Source organism: Ctenopharyngodon idella, chromosome 19, assembly GCF_019924925.1.
Source record: "Ctenopharyngodon idella isolate HZGC_01 chromosome 19, HZGC01, whole genome shotgun sequence".
Lineage (NCBI taxonomy): Eukaryota > Metazoa > Chordata > Actinopteri > Cypriniformes > Xenocyprididae > Ctenopharyngodon > Ctenopharyngodon idella.
Window position 1 is genome coordinate 14,264,085 of NC_067238.1, and position 27,543 is coordinate 14,291,627.

Below are 27,543 nucleotides of genomic sequence, written 5' to 3' on the forward strand. Positions count from 1 at the left end.
TTCAATCAACTCATCGACTAGCATGTGCTGTCATGTTAATACTTTGTGCAAATCCAGTGTTGAATTGACTCTCGTTTGTGAAGTAGTCCAGCGTAAAATGACGGCATGGTAAAAACACTACAACAACTCTTCCTCTTCTCTAAAGTAGCCCAACATGGCCTCACCCCCTTTGTTGCATGTTCTTGGGGGCAGGGTTTATGTAAATTTCAGAGTAGTGATGTCACTAACCCGGGAAGAAGCTGTTACCAATTTTTTACACTAAAATATCATGTTAACAAACATATTGGTTACATCTTGGGTTATAATATTTGAACAGTAAGTATCTTAATGTTTACAGGTCCAGTGCATCACTGTAACCCAGATTTTTGCCTTTTTTAAAGAAAAGGAGGGACAAGTTTTTTTGTTTTTGTTTTGTTGTGGTAACCAGCATTAAGCCACAAATGCTGTGGATTGAGTTTAACTTTTATTGAACCTGGAATATTCCTTTAACATTCACCTTTTCATGCATCAAAAATGATCAGTGACAGTAACAGTGCAAAAGATTCACATAAAAACACAATATTTCAAGAATCAGACAGTCATAACCGCTAATTATCACAAGATTGGAAGAGGAGAAGACCAAGATAAGGAACAAATGAAAGAGGAAATGCAGTGGAAGAAGGAGATAAGAAAAAACGTGGGTGCGTGAAGGATTAGACAGGCAAAAAGATGGACAGACACCGGAATGACGTGAGCTCAAATACATACATTTAAATTCTAGACACTTTCTGTGAGAGCAGAAGGGGACGCGTCTGTTAATAGTTGTTTTTGTCCCTTGAATTTAATAATAAGGACGAAAATGATAACCTGTTTATCATTAATTGTGCGTTTTCTGGGCCACTGAATTCTGAGTAGCAGTGATGAGGGACAAATTGTGTGGAGGTAAGAAATAATTAAAAAAAAACACAGGTCGCCTGCACTATAAAAGCATTAGAACGAACAGTGGAAAAAAAACGTCAGACTGCATGAAAGCCGTTTCGTGGCTTTCAAGCTTTGTCTGGGATGAAATCCTTTGAAGCATTTGCACATTTAATAATTGAATGCAATATTGTAAAATGAAATGCTATTGTTATTTCATTAGTAGGCAAATATTCTAATTATCTGTTTTAAAAAGACATTTCACATTCAGCCCATATTCTTGATTGACTGATTTTCTGTTCTGGATAATTGAGGTAATTTTGCTTCAGTTTAGAAAAAAAGTACAGTAACAAAGTGAAAACATAAACAGCATTTCCTTTCAAAAAGCATTTCCTTTCATCAAATTCAATTCCATATTTCAATTGTATTTCTTTTGAGGAAGAGCAGTAATTCTACAAAGCAATAACAGAGCAGAATATTTAAAAAAGAACTGAAATCTTCCCCTCGGTTGAAATCGTGATCTTTCTCCCCTCGAGCGACAACTTCTGGGCAATTGCTAGGTCAGTTGATAAGAAGTTCTGGATTATCTCTTGGGTTTTGCTGAGCAATTACTAAGGTATTCTGGGTAGGGTTGGGAATCGAAAATTGATTCCAATTCTGGAATCGGATACTTGAGTTCAGGAATCGGATAGTTTATCGATTCCTGTGTGCGCATTTTAATGTGATTTCAAACCATTTTCACAGAATGTGAAAGACAACATAATTCGGCCCTCGCGCCGTGCGCTGTTTTCTTTGAGCACACATCTGAAGCACGCACCCAGAGAGCCGTTGTCATGACAAATCGGGTCCTCCCTCAAAATCGGGTCTCCACAAACTGTCAGTTAATTATTATCCTAAGTATATATGAATGATATTATTTTAAAATATGCATAGCTTACTATATATGGGTAAGAAAACAAATTAGTGCATAATAAAACCATTTTAATTGAAATGTTTGGACATTTAACACTTATTTTAATAATTAATTACATTAAAGATGATTGTGAATACATGTAGGGTAAATGCAAATGCATGTATAAATTAAGCTATCAGGCTAATTGGTATCTGTATGCTATGCTAATACATAAGCTAACTAATACAAACATAAATAGTCTTAATAGTCTTAAAGTGACAGCAGCCTAATTATCCTACTGCCGTCTGTGTCATTAATGCTAATCAAAGAACAAAAAGAGAAAGAAAATCACTCACTGATCTTCACTGAACAACTTTTGAAACTTTAATAAGGATTAATCTATATTTTAAGAAATCTATGCAGTGTTATTTTACATTTCATTACAGTTTCTGTACCTGAACTTTGTTCAGTTGTATTTATATGTGCTATTGCTAATTTGTTTATTTTTTTTCTTATTTTATTACTGTTTACTTGTCTTTAATAATTTTCGAAATTTAGATGAGTTGGTCCAGTTGTTTTTGCTGTGGTATTTTTGTTAAAGGGGTGGTTGGTTATGATTTCACTTTTTTAACTTTAGTTAGTGTGTAATGTTGCTGTTTGAGCATAAACAACATCTGCAAAGTTACGATGCTCAAAGTTTAAAGCAAAGCTAGATATTTTCTTTTAAAGAAATTGCTTTTTAAGGACTACAACAAACGGCTGATAGGGACTACAACAAGCTTCTTCCTGGGTTAGTGACATCACTAACCCTAAAATGTACATAAACCCCACCCCCGAGAACACGCAACAAAGGGGGTGAGGCCATGTTATTTCAATACAGTAAGTAACACAAATGCAATAGCATGTCATAAAAGCAAGATGACAACATAAGGTATAACTACACTAAACTATACCTGTTCTATCTTCAGAAACGTCCTGTTGCATTCTACATGTTGTCACTTCTTCTTGAGTCTCTCTATCATTGTCCGACTCCGGTTTGAACATAAAAAGGCTGAACAGTTTCTGACATTTTCAGTGAGTCTGCGTGAGGTAATCGGAGCTGCTAACACGAGCTCTTGAAACTCCGCCCTCTTCTTGGATTTTGCATTTAAAGGGACACACACAAAAACGGAGCGTTTTTGCTCACCTTCAAAAAGTGACAAACTTAACATGCAATAAAAAATTATCTGTGGGGTATTTTGAGCAAAAACTTCACATACACACTCTGGAGACATGTAAAAATGGCATTATATGTCCCCTTTAAAACCATAGGAAAATGTTAGTGTTCTTTAGGCAGCTGATTTTTTTTTTATTGAAATCAGCTGCAACAAAACGTTTTGCCAAAAGACACAGAATAAATATGTTTCATATAAATGTTTGACTGAGTGTTTTTACCTTACTGGAATCGAAACTGGGAATCGATAAGAATCCAAATTCAAACGATACCAACACTAATTCTGGGTGGTTTCTTGCAAGCCCAAGTCAAACTCTACAATACTCTTTTGTCTCATATGGCTTTGGTCTCCCGTTCAGTGGAAATCTGTGGGATTTTTCACCTGATCCATCATCCACCAGACAAAATTCCAATTGCTTTGAAAAGTAAAAGCAACTCTTCTCAATAAGCCACATGATTTGAGGTATCATTCATGTTGAGACATTCGCCACAGGTTAAGAGATTAGAACAAATCCATAACCCTAAGTATGAGCAACAATAACAAGCAGCACTAGCAAACACACAGTCTAGTGGAACAGCTCCTTTACCTGCTTGGTTGCAGCATCAGAGAGATTCCTCAGGGTCCACAGGCAGTTCTGTGTTAGACGCTGACTTGAACCTGTGAGATGTTGGCCGAGGGCCTGCATACCTCCTGCCAAATGGAGAGAAAAAGGGTTTAGAGTCCATATTTATCGGACTTAGCCACACAAAAAAAGAAAAAAGAACAAAACTATTCAGCTACACATCGTGCTCTAAAAAGAAGGCTGTATTTCTCCATGGATTAGCCATTGTCTGCCAAGGGGAGAGAAATGTCTTTTGGAGTCGGTGCAGATAAACTAAAAGCCACATGGCTTAGGAAGATAAAAAGAGGGAAGGAGATTAGGAGACATCCTTGAAAACTGCCTCTCATCCAGTGTTGTAACTACCTGATCCTCAGCGCTTTCTCAAGACGAGCGTCGAAGGCTCGTGTGGGAAGAGGACATAACTGTAAAGACTTTTATGAGATCAGCCCTGGCAGGCGCGATAGGGCAAGATATTTGAGTCCCGCAACCTTTGTCGTTGTATATTTAAGTATTAATTCGCTGAAAGGTCAGCATTAATAAAGTAACATCCATGACTGCTGTGAAGCTGTACTGAAAGGCAGAGTAGGTTAAAGGTGGGTTTTAACATAAAGCTGTAATATTAGTTTTAATGGAAAATATAATTGAGTTCAATGGCTGAATCAAATATAAATCATGTATTTTTGGGACTGTAGTATAGCGGTTTGCACACATGCTCCTGATATGTTGAGTCATAGTGTGGATGATGCAGGTTCAAGTTCATCTTGATCCCATTTTCCTACTCTCCCCAACAATTTTGGCAATCTCAACTGTCTCTCATGATCATAAAAATCATGACAAAAATCGGAGAATTTTACAAATAGTGTTTTTTCCCAGACTTATGGAACGGTAATAAAAAAAGAAAGTTATATAGTGAAAGTACATTTCTTGTCAAGCTGTGCAGAGAAGCTCAGAAAGACAAATCATCCATTGACTTACATTCAAATCTCAGGGATTTATTTGTCTTTTTGGAGCATTTGCACACAAAAAAATGTATACTTTTGGTTTTGGGTCAGTATGATTTAAAAAAAAAAAAAAGAATACTTTTATTCATCAAGCATGCATTCAATTTATCAAAATTGACAGAAAAAAACAGGAAAATGCTGTTCTTTTGAACTTTCTATTCATAAAACAATCCTGAAAAATGTCGGTTTCCACAAAAATATTAGGCAGCTCAACTGTTTTCAACATTGATATTAATAAGAAATGTTTCCTGAGCAGCAAATCAGCATATTAGAATGATTTCTGAAGGATCATGTGACACTGAAGACTGGAGGAATGATCAAAGGATAAATTACATCTTCAAATATATTAAAATTGTAACAATACTTCACAATATTACTGTTTTATTGTATTGTTGATTAACTAAATGCAGCTTTGGTAAGGATAAGAGACTTCTTTCAAAAACATTAATTAATATACCGACCCCAAACTTTTGAACCATAGTGTATAATGTGTATTAAATGTTTTTATTCCCAAAATTGGTACACGACAAACAAATGGAAATCGCCCCCTAGCAATCTCATAAATATGTCTGTAATAATCATGAATGACTGGAAAAGTCAATGAAATTCGTTAATCAAGAAGTGGGGGAAAAAAGATGCAAAAAGCCCCAAACCCACAGAGACAACATCTGAAACAGACAAAAATGAGATGGAGATTGCGATATTATAGGGAAATTATACAAAATGCCCAAGAGAACAGTCCTTGGGAATGAAAGAAAAGAGATAAGAATATTCCTCTAGGGTCCAGGAATAAAAAAATGACAAAAGTGAAACAAAGAGAGTTAAAAGAAGAACATAACACACACATATACTCACCAGCGTCAACAATAGCCGGCTTGTTGCTTGGACAGACAGAAAGCACCTTCAGGACTCTGCTGGTGGTCCATAGGAGCTTTTCATAGTTGTAGTTTCTCATAATGAACACCAAACTTTCTGGCCCACCATTTGCCAGGATGATCAACTGTGAAGAGGGAAAAACAACACGGATTCTGACACACATAATTTATAAACTCAATTCCTAAGGCAATGCATTCTCAGTGTTGCCACAAGGGGAGCTGTCATGGAGACACATGCACACACCTTGCTCTCCTGATTGCCGTAAGAGAGCAGCTGCAGGCAGTCTGTGGTGATGGCCAGGAATTTTGGGTTGGTCTTTTTTAGAAGGGGGACCATCCTTTGCAGTCCATCGGCCAAACGCACCGCCATCTTGGCTCCCTCCTGGTGCAGTAACAGGTTGTGTAGCGTGGTAATGGCATAGAACAGCACTGACTCCATAGGGGAACTGAAGAAACAATAAAATATTTACCAAACATGATGTGAGGGACACTCTTCCTAAAATATAAAAGCAGCTGCAGATTTTAATATATACGGACATATTTAGATTGTGTGTAATAGCAAATGTGAAATTAAAGTGTTTAAAAAGATTTTTTTAACATAACATAAATATTGACTGCACAAAAACAAGTTACAAAATTATTATTTGAAAAATATTTACTATTATTTGAGTTAATTGTGTATCTTTTCTCTAGCCAATGTTGCAAGAAATGAGAGAATTATTTCAAAATAAATAAATAATATTATTTATTATTAAAATAAAATTTCAAAATTAAATATTTTTCTAGATATTCTAATATAATACAATTTAATATTCACAAAACTATTTTCATACTTTTTATTTCATATTGTTAAAATACATTTTGTTCATATTTTTCTACATTATAATAATAATAATAATAATAATAATTTATACAAAATAAATACAATTTTATTTATTCTTAAAATAAAGGAAATTTCAAAATTAAATATTATAGATATTCTAATATAATATAATACAATAAAATATTCACAAAACTATTTTCATACTTGCTTTTTATTTCATATTGTTAAATATATTTGTTATATATTATTTATAATAATATAATATATATTATTTTTTTCCACATAATAATAATAGCTATTATTTATTAAAATAAATCAAATATTATTTATTAAAATAAATAAAATTTCAAATTTAAATATTATTATAGATAATATAATATAATACAATGAAATATTCACAAAACTATTTTCATAAATGCTTTTTATTTCATATTGTTAAAATACATTTGTTCATATTTTTCCACATAATTTTCCATGAAAACACTTGTTAGAGATACTATATATATACAGTGGTGGTCAGAATTATTGGCACCCTTGGTAAATATGATTAAAGATGACTGTAAAAATAAATCTGCATTGTTTATAATTTTGATCTTTAATTCATAAAATTAGCAAAAATCTAACCTTTCATTGAAGAAAAAGAAATGAAAGTGAAGGGAAAATCACATTATGAAATAAATGTTTTTCTCCAAAACACGTTGGCCACAATTATTGGCACCCCTAGAATTTTTTTATGAGTAAAATATCTCTGAAGTATATTCCCATTTATATTTAAATTTTTTAGCACACCAGGGTGATCATGAAATTGTCCAGCCATGACTGTTCCACAGGAGTATAAACATGTGGAAACACAAAGGCCAAATTCCCTTAATCATTCATCACAATGAGTAAAACCAAAGAATATAGTTCTGATGTGCAGCAAAAGATTGTTGAGCTTCACAACATAGAAAGTGGCTGTAAGAAAATAGCTAAAGCATTGCAAATTCCCATTTCCACTATCAGGGCAATAATTAAGAAGTTCCAATTAACTAAAGATGTTACAAATCTGCCTGGAAGAATATGTGTGTTTAAATCATCCTAATGCGCGGTGAGGAAGAAAGTTTGAGTGGACAAAGACTCTCCAAGGATCACAGCTGGGGAATTGCAGAGATTAGTTGAGTCTTGAGTCTCAGAAAGCCTAAAAAAATGATCAAACAGCACCTACATCCCACAAGTTGTTCGGGAGGGTTTCAAGAAAAATCCTGCTCTCATCTAGAAACAATCTCCAGCATACTCAGTTGTCAGACAAGACTGGAACTTAAAAAGGGACCGGATTCTATGGTCAGATGAAACTAAAAAAAGAGCTTTTTGGCAGCAAATCCACCAGATGGGTTTGGTTGACACATGGATAAAAAGTACCCCATGCCCACGGTTAAATATACTGCTGGATCTTTAATGTTGTGGGCCTATTTTTCTGCTGGAGGTCCTGGACATCTTGTTTAGATACATGGCATCATGGATTCTATCAAATACCAACAGATAAAAAATCAAAACCTGACCGCTTCTCCTAGAAATCCAATAATGGGCCATGGTTGATCCAAAACAAACATCAAAACCAACACAAAAATGTGTCACTGAGCACAAAATGAAGCTTCTGCCATGGCAATCCCAGTCTCCTGACCTGAACCCTAAAGAAAATGAGTGGAGTGAACTGAAGAGAAGAAGAACCAACATGGAGCTGGGAATCTGAAGGATCTGGAGAGATTCTGCATGAAGGAATAATCTCTGATCTCTTGTCAGGTGTTCTCCAAACTCATCAGGCATTATAGGAGAAGACTCAGAGCTGTTATCTTGGCAGAAGGAGGTTGCAAAAAGTATTTAATAAAAGGGTGCCAATAATTGTGGCCAACGTGTTTTGGAGAAAAACATTTATTTCATAATGTGATTTTCCCTTCACTTTCATTTCTTTTCCTTCACTGAAATGTTAGATTTTTGCTAATTTTATGAATTAAAGATCAAAAGGATAAACAATGCATATATATATATATATAAAATGTGAAAAGTATTATATTACTTATTGTTTACATTTATTTTTGCAGCTACAAAATTAGACTGTTCTTAAATAGGTCAACATCTACCGTATCTACCAGAAAAACAGAGTCCTGACATAGGTTGGCTATGTTGGGATGCTCAAATAAAAAAATGCATTGTTTTCAGCTACAGAATCACAATGTACAATTTTCAGAAAAATCAACCTACAAATGGCTTAAATTTGGTTGTCTCTGCATATTAAACTGAAAGAGGAAAAGAGTGCTTTCACATCAGAAAAATTACACACATCTCCTTTATAGATCTGGGCTTCTATCAGAGTGGTTGCATGCAGCAATTTTTAAGATCTCACCATGGCATCCTTGATCATGACATTTAAATACAGGCTGGCTGCACCAAGGAGACTCTCCATGTAACTTAATAAGCTAATACTGTGTCAAAGTTACAGCGGCCCTAGTTGCGTGGTCATAAAGATTCTGCTCCTTTCTATTATCTCAGCATCTGCTGTAAATGGGCTTTCTGACAGAGCAAATTTCCCATCACAGTCCAAATATATCTCTAAAATACAGCTCTGCTCTGGCCCCTATTACAGGGTGGTGTAGTGGACGTTTTCATTTACAGAGATAGGACTGGACACATTGTCCTGCTTTAGCATTGCTTAGTCACAGCATTCATCAGAATGCACCACAGGTTAGCTCCAGGCCTCATTCACAAAATAGAAAGGAGATAAAGTGGGCACAAATTAATGTGCGTCACAATGAGAGGAAAGCTAAACACGCTCACCAAAACTAACACAACCAATAATGGAAGGATTATGGCTTCCCTGCTGAAAAGAACAGCTTAAACTAGCATGAATTCCCATGCTGGGGTGCATTTCCCGTACAACTACGTAACTCGCATGCTTCACTACCATAGCATGATGCATCGTTGAACAAATCAACTAGCTAGTCACGACTGTTTCCCTATGTTAGTAATGACGGAACTTGTGATGTTAGTTGGCTAATGATACTTTTGGGAAACACACCCCTGGTCCAGGCTGGATACTGCTGGTTTGGTGGTGATCTAGCATGGTCCGTCTAAGGTTCTCTTAGGAATTGTGGGTGTCCATCAAACGTTTACCTCTATTCAACCAAAACATTTGTCTGTCCATGAACAGTCAAGGGACTAATTAAAACACAAACGCATCAGACCGTCAAATCATCTGTCATTCACCATTTTCATACATAAGTCAACACAGGGTATCTGCATTTTTCCAAGACAGGTAATATAGATTAAAAAAATGTGATATTTATTAGTCTTTGATGATATTTAATATTCTGAGATGGCTTTATTTCATAATTTGCCATCTTTTTGCACAAAACCATAATTTGGCCCAAACATCTATTGATACAATGTGGATATATAAAGTCAATAATTTTATCCCTTAAAAGCAATCTCTGATCACCAAAATGACATATTTAAATTTTTTTCCAATGAAAAACATTTCTTCATGCCTTAAAATAGCTCTACACCCTTGTCTCATTTAATATACATGGATCAATGAATATGCAAATTAGCCCCACCTCCACTTACTCATGTGAGCTCAGAGATCCACTCGGTCAACTTACTGAGGCAAACGCTGCACAATGGTGTTGCTCTTTACAACATCGGACACATAACGGTAATTAATATGATTATCCTTTTGCTTGACTATGTTATCAAACAGGTAATGATGTGTTGCTAATGTTACAAACATTACAAACGCTTTAACAACTCAGAACGTCAGTGGAGAAAGGCATATAGTTCATCATAACATTGTAAAATACATCACACACCCGCTATATTGCTAAATCTACACGATTTTTCATATCAATAGAAAAATATACCGGGATAACCTGTCTACTCTTGAGACTCCCCTGCTAGTTCACTGTTAATGATATGTTACAACCCGCTGGCACATTGACGTGATTGGTTACAAGGTAGTTTGTGACATCACAGATGATAGCGATTTTCAAACCGTCTTTTTCACTGCAGTTTTAAGGAGAAAATACTCAGCAATAGTGTTGACATATGAATGTGCACATGGTTTGTCTTAAAGCATATTAAAAACAGAACATAGACATATAAACAGCATTAAAAACTTGATTTTCACCACAGGGGGACTTTAATGAAATTGTTAAAATAGTCAAAGTCCCTTTAAGGCAAGTCATTTCACTCAGCGGCCATCTTTGAAACACCTCTCAGGCAGCTATTTCAGTCATGCAAGTACAGCTCCTATCTTTTTGAATGGGGAAACATTAAATTCTACAAAGCTATTCACCAAGATTATGATTAAATTTAATATTGGAAATCACCAATGAAATCTGACCACTGTCTGATAAATTTTGCTTCTAAACGCTCAAATCATGACAAAAAAACATCATTTTTCAGGCTGGAGAAGCCAATGCGCATGCAAAGTCATAAGTGCGCGTTTTAGAAACTGATCGTTTCTATAAAATCTATAAGGTGCAATGACTTCACCAATCGGCGATTGGCTCTTTTATTTAAAAGGCGGGACTTATTCTGCCATATTATGCATGGCACTTTCTCCCATTCATAAGTATTATGAGTGCACCATCTTTATATGTCTAAAGTCTCTGAAAATAGTCAAGACTGTTTTACATGGTTAAACTCACTGGTTTCATATAAGAAGTATATGTAATAATTGAATCATTTATTTATATGCAACAATATACATATTTTGTATATACTGTATTTTTACAAATATATAAATAAAAATAATATAATTTAATATATATTATATTATATTTGAATTTTTAATATTTACTGTTTATTATTTAATTAATTATATTATTATTTTGTTAATTACATTCCATAATAAAATAAGTTATAAAATTATACACATAAAACAAGTACTTATTTACCAATATAAATATTAAAAACATTTAAATTCATGTAAAATTCCACATGGGGTCTTCCAAAACTTTTGAGACATTCTGGTATGTAACACCCGTCTGCTGAAGTTGAAATTTTTTCACGTATCCTGGTTCGTATGGAAATATGTCACATTACATAAGTAAAATGCTGATGCATACACTCACCTGAGCATGCGCACGAGTGCTGGGATGCCACCCGATTTGAAAATAGCTAGCAGGCCCTCGCGCTGGTGGGACAGGCTGTGCAGGACGCTGGCAGCGCAGCGAGCCGTCTCCAGATCTCCAGTGTTCTGCATGGCCCTCACCACAGCCGACACCATCTGAGGAGACTGCATGAGCACGCGACGAGACGCCTCCTTCCGCGTAAGCTGGTTCACAATGAGTGCTGCCTTGTTTACCACCACCTGCGAAGGTAAAAGAAAAAGTTTCAGACATCTTACATGTCAAAACTGGAACTTTTATTATTCTTAACTCTTAAAAATAAAGTTCCAAAAGGGTTTTTTTCACAGCAATACCATAGAAGAACAATTTTGGGTTCCACAAAGAACCTTTCAGGGAACAGTTCTTAAAAGAACCATTTTTTTAGTGTGAAGAACATTTTTCCACTATAAAGAACCTTATGTGGAATGGAAATGTTCCATGGATGTTAAAGGAGATGCCAAATAAGAACTTTTATTCACCCTTGTAATGCATTAAAAAACTGTATACACCTGCTGCATTCCTGGGTCAGTTTGGACCCAGTGGAACGTAAGCTTATAAAACAGTCATTACTTTATATTTTTCAACTAGAACCATATTGTAACTGATTAGTAACTTCTTATTAATGAGTGAATACACAATTTTTGGCAACACTTGATTTACAGTGTCATTGTTACATATGTTACATGCACTTACTATAGTAATAACTATAAATTATGCATAAATTCATGCAACTAACCCTAAACCAAACCATGATCCTAACCCTATAGAAAGAAATATTAAAATATTACTCAGTACTTAAATGTATAATTACAGTGTAACAAAGGCACCTTAACATTTTTTTTACCATGTTTTTACTATGTTTTTACTACATTAGCACCTTTTTATTAATTGGAAAATGGAAAAGAACATATAATATGAGAATTACCAGAATGAACTCCATTGACGTCAATGGATTTAATTACATTCCTTTGAATTTAAAACTTGTAACTGCAAAAAACAATCTAAATCTATGAAAAGTACACATTGTTTTTCTAACTAAACAACATCAATATTACTCTGAAATGTTTTCAAACAAAATATATTAATTTTGAAAAAGATGACAAACAGCCTGAAATCTGAAACTTCCTTTTCATGCTGCGATGGTTCATCAGTAGGTTGCAGAAGAGTGAAATGTAGACTTTCCTTTTTCAAATTTGGTCTATGAACTTTTGATCTACAAGCAGACATTAATTTAATTTTGCCATTTTATTTTAATTTCAGAATGATTGGTATGTGTGTATGCGCAAGCATGTGTATAAACAAAATGCAGACCCAGAGGGGAGGAAAAATGTGAGTGTTGGAAAGAGACTAAATGTATTTTACAGAAGTAATTTAAGACAAATCTAACTAATAGACGTTAAAAAAAAATAATAATAATTCAGCATAATTTCATGTGTAAGGCCACAATTCATTTCTGGGCCAAAATGGACCCGAAGGCAAAAGATGTAACAATTTAGTTGAAATGGTTATATCTCTTATATTATAATTTTTTTTTTTTAGAAATTTTAATGTAGCTCTTCTGGTTCAAAATGGACCCGAATGCATTAGGAGGGTTAAGAGTGTAGCAAGTCTGGTATAAGTCATGTAGCATAGTGCAGTATAATATAGGATAGTAGCATATCTGTCAGTCCATATGTATTTTGCTTAAAGGGTTAGTTCACCCAAAAATGAACATTCTGTCATCATTTACTCACCCTCAAGTTGTTCCAAACCTGTATGAGTTTCTTTGTTCTGCTGAACACAGAAGAAGATATTTGGAAGAATGTTTGTACCCAAGCAGATCTCGTCCCCCATTGACTACCATAGTATTTTTCCTACTATGGTAGTCAATGGGGGACGAGATCTGCTTGGGTACAAACATCCTTCCAAATATCTTCCTTTGTGTAGGCCTTTAGCAGAACAAAGAAATGTATACAGGTTTGGAACTACTTGAGGGTAAGTAAAAAAGGACAAAAATTTAATTTTTGGGTGAACTTTCCGTTCAGTATTAAAATTGTTCAATGTATACAAAATTTAAAAAAAAAACTGTCTTTTTTTTTATAATATATTAATATACAAAAACATGCAAATGTATGTAAAAATATGCTAGATTATACACATGGCATGGATAGAAAAATGAACAAATACGGTTTGTAATTGTTTTTAGAATTTCAATGGTTGAATGCCCTTGGCAGCCAGTAATTTAACTTGGAAAATAGATCATAACCTAAAGTTGTTTTCCATATCATATTGCAGCACTTTTCAGTCTTTTGTTGCACTTTATTCCCCCTCACAGTTCTGGCCCGTCCTGTGAGATTATTTCCCATCTTGAATCTTTTCATTACACCTTTCCTTCTGCATCTCAAATCATCCTGTGCACTGCCTGATTTATTCTCTGAGAATGACAGCTACTAAGTCAAAACTTCTGTAATTTCACTCTAGATCATTTTGAAGATATCAGCTCATGTGGGATATCAACAGAACCAAAGCTATAGCTTTTTGCACAACTGTACTGTTTTATCTCTGTTTTATGGAAAAGTTCTCCAGCACAAAGCTTTATTTTTAGCCATAACTCATTGATGGCATTTTTAAACAGGTTTCACTAGATTCCCAGCCTCAAACAGGCATGTTTAATTAAAAGGGTTTGTACCAACCGACATCATACCTGGTCGTCATCGGCCAGCAGTTTAGTGAGCTCTGGTACAGCACGTGTGGCCAGCTCAGCATCATCCTGATAGTTAATGAGATGGACGATGGCTGTTTTCAGCAGCTGCGAGGGCTCGGCCAGTCTCTGCACATTGGTGGGCTGGTCTGGATTGCTCTGAGTGGTGAGCACCGTCTCTCCCTCCACCAGCGTCTCGGGGAACATGGCTGCACGCACTCTCTGAGCTCGAGTTAGACTGTATTGAGCCTCAACATCTGAGTACAGAGAGGAAAAAAGAGTCACATTCAATTATTTTAACACTGTTATGAGGTGGTCTTATGAATAATAATAATAATAAGCACACTTAATTTTTGAATGTATTTTTAAATGTAAATTGTGCTATTATTATTGCTACTATTATTTATTTGTTTAATAATAATATTTATTTTTAATAATATTTTTAATAATAATTATAATTAAAAACAACCATAATAAATACTACTACTACTACTACTACTAATAATAATAATTAATAATAAGCACACTTAATTTTTGAATGTATTTTTAAATGTAAAGTGTGCTATTATTACTACTACTATTATTATTATTATTATTATTACTATAAAAATATTATTAATATTATTCTTTATTATTATTATTATTATTAAAAACAACCGTAATAAATACTACTACTAATAATTAGTAATAATAATAAGCACACTTAATTTTTGAATGAATTTTTAAATGTAAAGTGTGCTATCATTATTACTATTATTTATTTATTTATTTATGATACATATTATTAATGTTATTATTATTAAAAAACATAGAAAATAATAGTAATAATAATTAATAATAATAATAAGCACACTTAATTTTTGAATGTATTTTTAAATGTAAAGTGTACTATTATTATTATTATTACTACTATTATTTATTTCTTTAATAATAATAAATATTATTAATGTTATTATTATTAAAAAAAACAACCATAATAAATAATACTACTAATAATAATAATAATCAATAATAATAAGCACACTTAATTTTTGGATATATTATTAAATTTAAAGTGTGCTATTATTATTATTATTATTACTATTATTTATATATGTAATAATAATAAATATTATTAATGTTATTATTAATAAAAAACAATCATACAACCACAATAATAAATAACAAATAATAGTACTACTATTATTTAATAATAATAATAATAATAATAGTAATAATGATTAAAATATTAAAATATTTTAAAAATACAAAAATATAAAATAATGATTATTATTATTATTGTTATTAAATATTAAATAATAACAATAATAATATATTATGGTTATATTATTTATTACTTGTATAATAAACATAAATCATAATAATAATAATAATAATAATAATAAAAGCACACTACATTTAATAATAGATTCAAAAATTAAAAGTGTGCCATTTTTATGATTAAAAAAGAAACATTTCTGCTTCACACAATAATAACAACAATATTATTAAATAATACTACTAATAATAACAACAACAACATTTAAATATTATTATTATTATTATTATTAAATACATATGCTATTATTATTATTATTATTATTATTAAGAGTATTACATTAATTGGTTCTTCCACCAATTATTAATTATATTGTGCTCAATATTGTAGATATGCAGACTTAGTGCATTAATATAGAATCAATGTGCAGTCACAGGCGTGTGCATATCAGCTGTTTTATCCACCAACAGGACCTCGACAGTGGTCTCATCTAATCAGATCTCAGAGTCAGTTTTATAAAATACCAACATTTTATGATGCATCACATCATGCTATATTTCGTAGCGTGATGCAATGGAGATGTAGTTCAGGGCACATTTAATAACAGAATAGATTGACACGAGAGAACCAGAGGTGGGAATAATAGGAGTGCGTCTGTGACACTCTGAATAAAGTGCAATCCATGCTGGAAGCATTGTGAGCATCAGAAAGGGGTCTTCGGAGGTTGTGTTGAGATAGCAATAATATTCTAACCATAAAAAGTGAACCTACTGAACTGAGTGTTTGGATGAGTTTCTAAATGTCACTGGCTCTGGGCGGACAATAAATTTGCAGCTTTCTTCCAAACTGAGTAAGCACATATGCTGCCATGGTGCGGAATCTATTTTAAAATCCCCAGATATTTAGAACTGATGAGATGCACCATGACGACAAAGAATAATGAGAAAACCATGGGTACGTTTAATATGAATATTAAATAGATAAAGCAACAGGATTAATCCTCATGTAGGCGATGCACTTTTTACTGCATACATCTAATAAAGCAAAAATCCAAAGTAAACAAAAAACAACACTTTCCAAATGTTGTACAAGTCCAGTGAACTACACAGCCCTTGCGGAAGGGTTCAATGCCACTGACTCTAATGTGAAATTTTGGAGGCCCTCGGGTAGTATAATTCATCAAAATGTTCGCAGAGGCATAGGGAGACCTTTAGAGCGAACACATTACCTGTGGCGCTCTCCGCAGCGCTGGCACTGACGCTATACTTCTTACTGAACTCAGATTCCTCTTCATCACGAATCGTGGTGGCTCCTGACTGTATCCCTGAGTCGGAGGCGTAAAAAGTCTGCTGCCACTCTTCCACTTTCACAGCCCCCTCTGCCTCACTCACTGCAGAAGAGGAGCACGAAAATTAGTAAATATTTGACAAAGGATTGTCGCTTCAGATGAAGATATTCAAATAATGTCTGCAGATGTGTTTTCATAGAAAATAAGTCACTAATTAAAAATTGTGGGATGTTAGCATAGATATGCATATAATATTTTTTCCACGAAAAAAAAAAATATATATATATATATACACACAGTATATAGTTAATTACACACATAAAAAATATTGTAAAATATTTCAAAACATTAAATATTAATATATATTAAACAGTAATATATATATCTCATAATTAGAAGCATAATATACATACAATTATATATATATAAAATATATTTACATTATATATAAATATGTAAAATCTGTGATGTTAGCATAGATACATTAACATATATATTAATTATTCATGTGTATGTGTGTGTGTGTGTGTGTATATATATATATATATATATATATTATTATTTTTTTAAATTTTTTTTTTTTTATACAACAGTTCTTTCTGGTTGTCGAACCTGATTGGCTGAGAGGTCTTTCCAGCCATGCAATATTTTACCAGTATCGCCAGTATCAGTTTCACCGTTTGTATCACTCCGCTTGAAGCGACTGTCATGGCTGCCGATCAAATCCACGGTATTTTTTACAAATACTACAGTTGTTGTACCACAAACTATAGTTTTAAGAGTTTTTTAGGTGAGAATGTAGTTATTTAGACCTGAAATATGTGATTCCTATTTAACCATAGGGTCTATTTTACAATTTGTTTACACGTTTTCAGAGATGCGAGCTCCAGGCCGTCAGCGGCTGTTCGGTGCTCGTGTACCCGCCGAGAACAGCTTCATCTTGGCCAGTGCTTCGGGGATTTGCTGCCGTCTCTTATAGTGGTTAAAAATGAGATATAATTCATTTTGGGTACATAAAACTGGCAATCTTTAGTCTTATTAATCTATTATTTGTTTCTGAGCAAATCGAATTGGGGGATGTTAAATTTAATGATTTAATATTAAGGCTACTTACATCCTGTAGAGCACTGCTTTTGTACGTTTGACTGAATTGTGTTTAATCTGAATTGTTCAAATATTGTTGTTCAATAAATATTATTTTATATAAATAATATGTTGTATTTGGTATTGAGAAAGGGTCCATTAGTGCGTAATATGGATTGAGTGAAAGTTACATTAATTTGCCATTAGATGGCAGCAAACTTTATGAGTAAATGAGACTCATTCAATGAGTCAGTCGCAAGAGACTTTTAAATTGAAAGGGACTTTTGTAAACAGAGGACATTGTTTTAGCGTTTTTCTAAAGTGACGTTTTAGAATTAGTAACGGAGGCTTGGTCAAACTGTCAACTTGAAATTTGAATCCGTGGCGGAAGGAAGTAGTTTTTTTACAAAAGAGGGTTTTAAAGACACTTTGTTGTTATTTCTTATTTATTTACAAACTGTTGCGGTCGAACTGTTGTATAAACGCAATATCACACTCATAGCCGTGCAATATGGCTGTATATCAGCACGCTGTGATTCAACTCGTGTGATATTGCTCATATATATAATCATAATTATATTTATATACTTATATTTACGTAATATATTTTTATAATTTATGTAAATACTTTTTAATTTTTTAATACTCTTTAATACTTTTAAAAGCCACTAATAAGCAAATCAGTGACAATGACCATCTGAAATCAGATTTTCTTGCTTTCTTTGAAGCACAAGAAACTTGATCATCAGCACACATGAAACTTAGCAATTCTTAAATGATTACACTTACTTTGCAGTGACATCACCCCTGTCCAGCCTTAATTCAACCTGTGATGAAACATGAAGCAAAGTCTTAGACTGCATAGAGAACAAGAGAGATGCAGTATGAATGCAGTGATCTGCAATGTGAAGTGACAGCATGCACCAGTTTAGAGGGAAAAACACCACTGGGACTTAAAAATAGTGAGCAGGCAATGCTATTTATAAAACTACTGCATAGAACGATCGCACAAATCATAGTAGCTTCCCCAAAGTGGAATTTCAATGCTTCATTTGTAGTTCATAGTAACAGCAGAGCAGGTCGATGGGAGAAAAAAAAAAATTGTAAGAATTTAAAGTTCATATTCTCAAGGACTGAACAGTCTCAAGAGTGTCTTTCAATGCAGGTTTTTGTTTTTAAAGTCTTCACGTTGCTACATTCGTGACTATAAATAACCCAGACTGTGAGCAGGGATACGGCTGGAGGTGAGGGCCAATCAAGAGGCATGATGGAAAAAGACGACACCTTCATCACCTTAGTAGCAAAAACGTCCATGAACTTCATTTCATAAAAAAACAAAAAACAGATATGGAAAATCATGAATGACATATATGCATGAGAATATTACAAACAAATAGTGAGAGTTCTGTATTTAAAAAATATTTCTCAACAAATCTGAACCTCCACTATTAAAACCAGGATGTGAAATGCAGTACGGTTTGAGGCGCCAGTTAAAGTTAGCAAAATTATTTATTTATTTTATTAAAAAACACATCTATTTTGTATAAAATAAAATATATTAACTGTGATAACAGTAATTAATAATGTATAACAATTATTAATAAATTAATTTAACTAAAATATTGTATTTATTTATTATTTATAATTAAAGCATATAGTTTTTACATGAATAACACTGAAATTAACTGTAATAATAGTGATTAAAAATATATAAAAATGAATTTATTTGATGTATTAAAATAAAAATATTAAAATAATTTATTCAAATTAAAAAACATTTTATTTATTTATTATTTATAATATTTATAATTACAGCATATCGTTTTTTACATTAATACCACTAAAAATAACTGTGATAATAGTGATTAAAAATGGATGATGATTATCAGTGAACAAAATTAACTAAATTAATAGTTGCTTTATAGAGCCCCAAATAAAATACCACTAAAAGTAAAGCAAACTCTTTGCAGCAGTTACAATTCATTGACTTTTTCTTGACATTTATACAATCGTGTGAAAGAAAAAAAATTAAATTTCTGATTGTCAGTATCTCCATATGCATAAAAATAACTAAACTAAAAGCAGATGCTCTCTCCTGTTAGTGATGCAGAAACAAAGACAAAGAGCTGAATTTTAATTTAAGAATATGAAAACACTTGCAAGAGCATTTCATCAAAAAGTAGAACAAGAAAAGACACACTTCCTTTTATAAAGCAGTGACTAATTAATTTCATCTCTTTGAATTACTTCCTTATATCACATCTTATAAGATCTTATTTTTTCCTTTTTTCCCCCCCGTTCTATTTCAATTTAAATAGAATCCAGCTTAAAAAGGAATCTCTGTTTGATATTCTCTGCTGTATCTCGCTCTTGCCCTTTTCTTGCCTTCATCAGCTTCTCTTTATAAAACATCCAGGTATACAGTTTGCCGCTGTCCCTCAGTTCCATAAGGCATATGGGGATTTTGTTAACTGCTGTTATGACACCACGTGCCCTGCATTTTCAACACTCATTAATCACATCAACATAAAGCTAGACATCAACACACAACACTCCAGCGGTCAGAAAACCACCTCATAACTGATTAAAAGTGGAAGATGTCCTAAAAAATTAACAGCCATGACACTGGAAAAAACATTTACCCTAGTAGGCATTAAAGACACATTAATTATGCAAGCACTGATTAATTAAAAAACGCTTTCTGGGTTAAACAAGGCTTTAGAGGAAGTGTGCAAGTGTCTTCCTTATTCCACTGCATTTTATATCAAATTGCTATGTAAATTAAATATTGCCCAAAAATTAAAAGGTTAATATGAACCTTTAATAGATAATAGATAACCCAAAAATAATAGATAACCCAAAAATTAATAGATAACCCAAAAATTATAGTTAAGGTTAATATCAAGGTTGGACATCACTGACACCAACTTGAGAATTAGATATGACTTGGGGTGTGTTCACACTTCGCAGGTGTGGTTCGATTAGTGCGGTTCATTTGAAAAAGAGTGAACGCTGCCGTCCGAACCCTGGTGCGCACCAAACAAGTGGACTGAGTCCCCTGAAAAGTTGGGTCTCTGTCCAATTCCAATTGCTCAACCGTTTTTTCTCATCATAATGTTGCTCATTACAGTTCGGTACAGGTGTCTGAACTGCCGACCCTCGCAGCAGATCTTAGTCTGTGTGTGTGACGGAGGAATCACTCCCACTGTTTTGACTCCTTTACACATTTTATAAGCTCTTTGTGAGTTTTTGAGGAAAACATTCCTGGATTTTTCTCCAAATAGTGGACTTCAACGGTTACCAACGGGTTGAAGGTCCAAACTACAGTTTCAATGCAGCTTCAAAGGGCTCTACATGATCCCAGACGAGGAATAAGGGTCTTATCTAGCAAAGTGATTGGTCATTTTCTAAAAAAAATAAAAATTTATATACTTTTTAACTACAAATACTCATCTTGCACTGCTCTGTGATGCGCCACATATTACGTAATCATGTTGGAAAGTCAAAAGCCCTTTACAAAAAAAAAGGTAAAACAGTGATGTCGGACAATGTTGAAGTTGGAGGAGAAAATGAGATGGAGTTTTTCGTCCCCTACCGCGGTACTTTCGCCTACGTCACAAGTGACCTTTCCAACATGACTACCTAATGCGTAGCACATCACAGAGCAGTGCAAGATGAGCATTTGTGGTTAAAAAGTATATATGTAACCCCTCTACCCAGGTCCTACTCGCCCTGCTCTGCGTGGGCCTCGAACCTGGGAGTCGGACGCTCTAACAAGGAGGCTAAAGGCTGCAACCCCTAGCATCAGTGGCTAGAGTATGCCTCCATTACATATCATTTTTATTTTTTTAGAAAATGACCAATCGTTTCACTAGATAAGACCCTTATCCCTCGTCTGGGATCGTGTAGAGCCCTTTGAAGCTGCACTGAAACTGTAATTTGGACCTTCAACCCGTTGAACACCAGTGAAGTCCACTATGTGGAGAAAAATCCACGACTGTTTTCCTCAAATACCTTAATTTCTTTACGACTGAAGAAAGAAAGACATAAACATCTTGGAAGACATGGGGGTGAGTAAATTATCAGGAAATTTTAATTCGGAAATGAACTAAACCTTTAATGAACAAATTAGTCTGAACCTTGAGCTGTGCACAGCTATGGCATATGACACAGCGCTGCCCACAAGGATATTGCTCCCACATAACAGCTTATTTTTATCAGCTCTTTTGTCTTTGGGTCGTTATATTTCTCACAGATTTCTGCTAATTCTAAATCAGATACAGATAAAGCAGAACAGTAAGATTACATTTATATGAATGCATTAGTGAGAGAGTGGGTTTTAGTTACTAAGAAATATATGCTAGAACGTTTCAGTTTCTAAGCTATTTTATTGATAAAACACAGAACAGTGTGGACAATACATTTCTGCGCTACTGAATGTTTCTGTGTGCATGCGATCTGCACGTGATGTGCACGCTGCTGTTTGTATGTGTGTGTGTGTGTGTGTTACAATGTAGCAGCGCATTAGTTTAGAGCGGCGATTAAGTTACCTGTACAATAGGCTGTTTAAAACATGCATGAAAAAGCAGCATGAACATTCTTCAAAACATCTTGTCATAAGGTTTTTGAATGACATGAGGGTGAGTAAATGATGACAGAATTGACAGAAAGTACTCTTATAAAATCAGTGTTGACAACTGCAGACACAGAATCCTGTGAGGTTGAGTATTTATAGCTTCTGGCACATGTGATCAGGATGGCAGAGCAGAAGAGGAAAATTATACCTGAGTGCTTTCATCTCAAATTAGATGTTACATACAAGGTTCTAACTATATGGTTTGAAATTCAAGGATATGAGCAAAAATATTCTCCCACTCACACAAAACCATACTAATCAGAACGTAGTCACATTTCATTTCTAAAGGCTCCCGGCCAGGCCAAACTTTTAATTTAGAATTGAGTGATGCATATTTTGTGAATATGCATATAGAGTGACTTTACAGACATGTCTTTGTCAAGAGTAAATTTGAAGCATATCTAATGAAAATCATCCAGAAACGCTGCTGTACAGTAATTTATTAGTGACAGCAGAGTAATTTCAGAGTAATTTGCATGAGTGCTGATTTCATTAAAAATGATGTCGACCAGACAAATTCCTGACATTAAATCTTGAGGAAAACTAACTAATTTAAAGGTGAAGTGTGTAATATCTCTGCCCCTAAAAATAATTTCAAACAGATTTCTCAAACACGCCTGCCATTGGTTGAACAAACAGATAGTCGAGTTCTTGCTGCTGTGATGGGTTGGTCGGATGCGTAAAGGGTTAGTTCACCCAAAAATGAAAATGCTATCTTTAATTACTCACCTTCATGTTGTTCCACACCTGTAAGACCTTTGTTCGTCTTTGGAACACAAATTAAGATATTTTTGATAAAATCCGATGGCTCAGTGAGACCTGCATTGCCAGCAAGATAATTGACACTTTCAGATGCCCAGAAAGTTACTAAAGACGTATTTAAAACAGTTAATGTGACGACAGTGGTTCAACCTTAATGTTATGAAGTGACGAGAATACTTTTTGTGCGCCAAAAAAACAAAATAAAGACTTTATTCAACAATATCTAGTGATGGGCGATTTCAAAACACTGCTTCATGAAGCTTTGAAGCTTTACAAATCTTTTGTTTCGAATCAGTGGTTTGGAGCGTGTATCAATTGATCTCAAACTGCCAAAGTCATGCCCCCCAGTGGTGAACCATAGAAATTTCGAAACAATTATGACGTAACAAAGCCTCGTTTACTGAAATCTGACTTTGGCAGTTTGATACACGCTCCGAACCACTGATTCGAAACAAAAGATTCGTAAAGCTTCAAAGCTGCATGAAGCAGTGTTTTGAAATTGCCCATCACTAGATATTGTTGAATAAAGTCTTTATTTTGTTTTTTTGGTGCACAAAAAGTATTCTCGTCGCTTCATAACATTAAGGTTGAACCACTGTAGTCACACGAACTGTTTTAAATACGTCTTTAGTAGCTTTCTGGGCACTGAAAGTGTTAATTATCTTGCTGGCAATGCAGGCCTCACTGAACCATCGGACTTTATCAAAAATATCTTAATTTGTGTTCTGAAGATGAACGAAGGTCTTACAGGTGTGGAACGACATGAGGGTGAATAATTAATGAGAGAATTTTCATTTTTGGGTGAACTATCCCTTTAAATCAAACAAAACGATGAAAAAATATGGATTACATTATTCAGGAAAGTGAGTAATGTGTTTACATATTTATACAGATTTATGTATTTTCTGACATGAGAAGCGTGAAAACATGCAAAAATGCCAAGCTTTAAGAGCTCCTTGCGATTTTTCCACCAAAATAGAAACGATTTTATTATTTTAACAAAAAAAAAAAAAAGAAAGAAAAAAAAATGCAAGATGTAGGCTTTTTCAATTTAAAGAGAACGTGAGGGAAGGTTTTCTCTGGATATGAAGAATACAGATTGTAGCGGAAAGGTCAAAAATAAAGAGCTGTAAGAGAAAGAGCATTAAAAAAGACAGGAAGTCTCTATTCTTTGACCATTGTCCTCAAGAAAGGCAAGGCCTGTCCGAGTCAATGTAATATATCCCTTTCTCCCCAACATCTCCTCTCACTTCCTGCAGAAGACAACCTCTCTGATGATGATTAATGATTTGAGAAGATCTCAGTCTGTTTTGTTCATCAGACACTGCCTGTTTACATCATCTCCATTGTTCTGTTGTTACAATAGCTACCTGTGATCCTACCACAAACACACACACACACACACATACACAGATGAACCTAAGGGTCTTTGCTGTATTTAGGACACTTGACACTGAACAATGCAGCACCAGCAGACCTGTCAGCGGTTGTTTGACTTCCGGCGACATGCTGCTGTACTTTGTGTTTACTATGCGAGTGTCAAGGCGGATTTGTGTTTGGAAGTTCCACCAGCAAGAGTAAGTCATGCGTCTGTATGTGTGTGAGGATTTAAGCATAAGATGAAGTATTTTCGGCATAGAATTCATTACATATAGCAGCAAATATTACATTAATGACTAATCATTTGTTTATTGACTACTGGACTTGTAGAGAAAAAATATTAGATAAATATCTAAAGAAATATATAGATATAGAGCTATTGGTTTGTCATTTGCTGGATGATTAGAGTTGCCTTCATATGTTATCGGAAACTTCCCACTTCTGAAATCGAGATTACGAGCTTGTAGTGTTCCGGTGCTTTGTTGTCGGAAAGAATAGGAAACATGGAGGACAACAGGTTTATTCTTGCCTATTTCTTGAGGAAATCTTATTAAAGCCAAAATGTATTGAAGATATTTAACTTTGAATAAAATGTAGCATCCCGTTCGTTGACAACCATAAACATTCACCACGCTATCTAGATAGTCAGCTGACAATTCTGAAATTTCTGTCAAATACATGCTATTTTCGCTGTGTATAAAACATACAATATGCTTCAAATGGTTATTCATATATGTAAATATGAACTATTTTAACAAGACAAGGCGTTGTGGAAAAAAACTAATAAAGAGTATCAGTCACAGCAGTAATCATTCTCCCCCGCCGCCATGTTTAAAGTTTATGGCACGCCCAACTCAGAAATTATCTCAGAGTTTCCTATAGTAAACACGACTTAAGAGGGTGTTCTCCAATTTCCAACTAGGAAACTCGTATTACGATAACAAGTAAAACATTGAATTAAACGTGACATTTTGTATTAGAAAGATTCATTTAATTTACAATTAATTTGAAAAACATACAATAATCTTTGATTTATTTATATCTTCGAAAAATATTTTTTACAGTGTAGATCAGTGTTGTTACTGTTACCTAAAACTAAAACTATTACAAATAATTTTCAGCAATTCAAATAAAGCTGAAATAAAATAAAATATAAATATTAGATGAAAAACTTAACTGAAATAAATGTCCAAATTGAAGTACTCAATCTAAAATAAAAATGAAGTAAAGCTAAATAGAAATAAAAATGACAAAAGCACATAAAATTACTAAAACAAATTAACAGAAAATATAAAAATAAAAGCTAATTCATAATATGAATAAATACTATAATAGTACATAAACAAAATAACACTGAACTGGATTATTTTAACCTTATATAAATGACACATTTCATCATTAACTCTTTCCCTGCAAACGTTTTTTTAAAAAGTTGCAAGCCAGCGTCAGCATTTTTTTTTATCATTTTCACAAAACTTTGATAGCTGAATATTTTATTGTATGAATATCTGTATATATATTTTTATATATTTTATTCTAGCTTGATGCATTCTTGTTTTATCAGCACTTGAATATGGGTAAGTTTAATAAAATAAAAAAAAGCAACATTTTTTTAAAAAAAAGCTGAGAAAATCACGTTTTTCTCAAAGACTATACGCCCAGATCGGATTCAGAATGATGATCAAAACATAGGTGGAGTAGATCGAGTCCATCAACACCACCAAAGCTTCACAGTCCTATACCACTTCCTGGGTCGGCATTTCATTCGGTAACGTTTGGCAGTTTTGATTTCTATGATGTTTAATGTTTGATGATCACGTTATTTTGCATGTGTGTATGCAATACTTCTATCGCTTATTTCTGCTTCTTCTTCACCCGTGTTTTGATCTGGAGATTCTGTACTCTTTCAGAAGATGCATAACAGCGCCCCCTACCATGCTGTAAAATTTCGTCAATGGCGTGGAAAAGAGTTAAAGTCAAGAGAAATAGTGTTTTTTGGTAGTGCTTGATACCATCCATCAGGAATTGATTGGATTGTGAATACAATCCCTGAAAAATAACAGGGATTCATGGTGTCATTAATAAATTTTGATAAACTATTGCAAAGACGAACATTGTTTACTTTGGAATATCATGCACCAAGGAATCATTCCCAAAAAGACCAGAAAGAAGAATTAAGAAAGGAAATTTGGTCAATTTCGTTTTCATGCTGACTGTAAAGATTTAGGCTAAATAAACTGACCTTTCAATTAGTGTACAGCAAGTTGCTTTAGAAGAAAAGCGTTTGTTAAATGGCAATTAAATGCAGGTTTGTGTACAAAAGCCTCTCAGTTTGACAGAGCCCTGCTGATAGAAACATCTGTACACATTCACATATTTCCAGCTTCTCAGCAGGGCTGAGAAAATCGAATTCACGACAGGTACTTGGCAGGAGTTTCTGCAGGAGACAGCGAGGTTTTGCCAGGCTCATGGAGTGCAGCTGATGATACCGTGAGTCACCTCACTCCAGGACTCGAATTACAAAGTCACCTGCACTCTGTGCTCTAACACTTAGGCAGGAAGTCAAGAGAAACGCCAAACACGACTGACTATTACGACACAAGAGATGCAGTGACAAATACAGACGGTTACGTGTAAATTTATTCCATGAGCTGAGTTACCTGACGGTGTAATAGAATATCATTTGGGATGAAAACTGTACATAAATTCAGTGAGGTTACATTAGAAAACAGTCTGATAGAGTTATAAGACACATACGAAAAAATCAACACACTAATGCTGTTATACAAACCATTAGAAAGCACAATGCAATCACGATAAAGATAATTCGCTCAGACTAGCTTCTAAACCAATTTGCTGTGGACATATCATGGAAAACTCAATTTTCTTTGCTCTTTTGTAGTAAAAGAGTTCAATATGTACATGTAGACATATTCTGATGTACACAGCGGAAAGCTCACACAGAACATTTCAAATTGAAATAAATCTGCATTAACAGGTCATTCAAGA

General features: G+C 33.9%; 1 protein-coding gene across 2 annotated transcripts in view; it reads right to left on the reverse strand.

Annotated features, from left to right (window-relative positions):
• jupb (junction plakoglobin b) overlaps nucleotides 1-27,543 on the reverse strand; it is a 78,115-nt gene that overhangs the window by 17,044 nt on the left and 33,528 nt on the right. For both annotated transcript variants that reach the window (XM_051873370.1, XM_051873371.1), the window contains exons 2-8: nucleotides 18,546-18,583; nucleotides 16,614-16,775; nucleotides 14,131-14,384; nucleotides 11,412-11,650; nucleotides 5,725-5,926; nucleotides 5,461-5,605; nucleotides 3,590-3,693 (exon numbers count right to left, since the gene is read on the reverse strand). In XM_051873370.1, coding sequence (XP_051729330.1) covers nucleotides 3,590-3,693; nucleotides 5,461-5,605; nucleotides 5,725-5,926; nucleotides 11,412-11,650; nucleotides 14,131-14,384; nucleotides 16,614-16,775; nucleotides 18,546-18,558 — 1,119 coding nt within the window. In that variant the 5' untranslated portion in view covers nucleotides 18,559-18,583. The remainder of the gene's footprint in view (nucleotides 1-3,589; nucleotides 3,694-5,460; nucleotides 5,606-5,724; nucleotides 5,927-11,411; nucleotides 11,651-14,130; nucleotides 14,385-16,613; nucleotides 16,776-18,545; nucleotides 18,584-27,543) is intronic.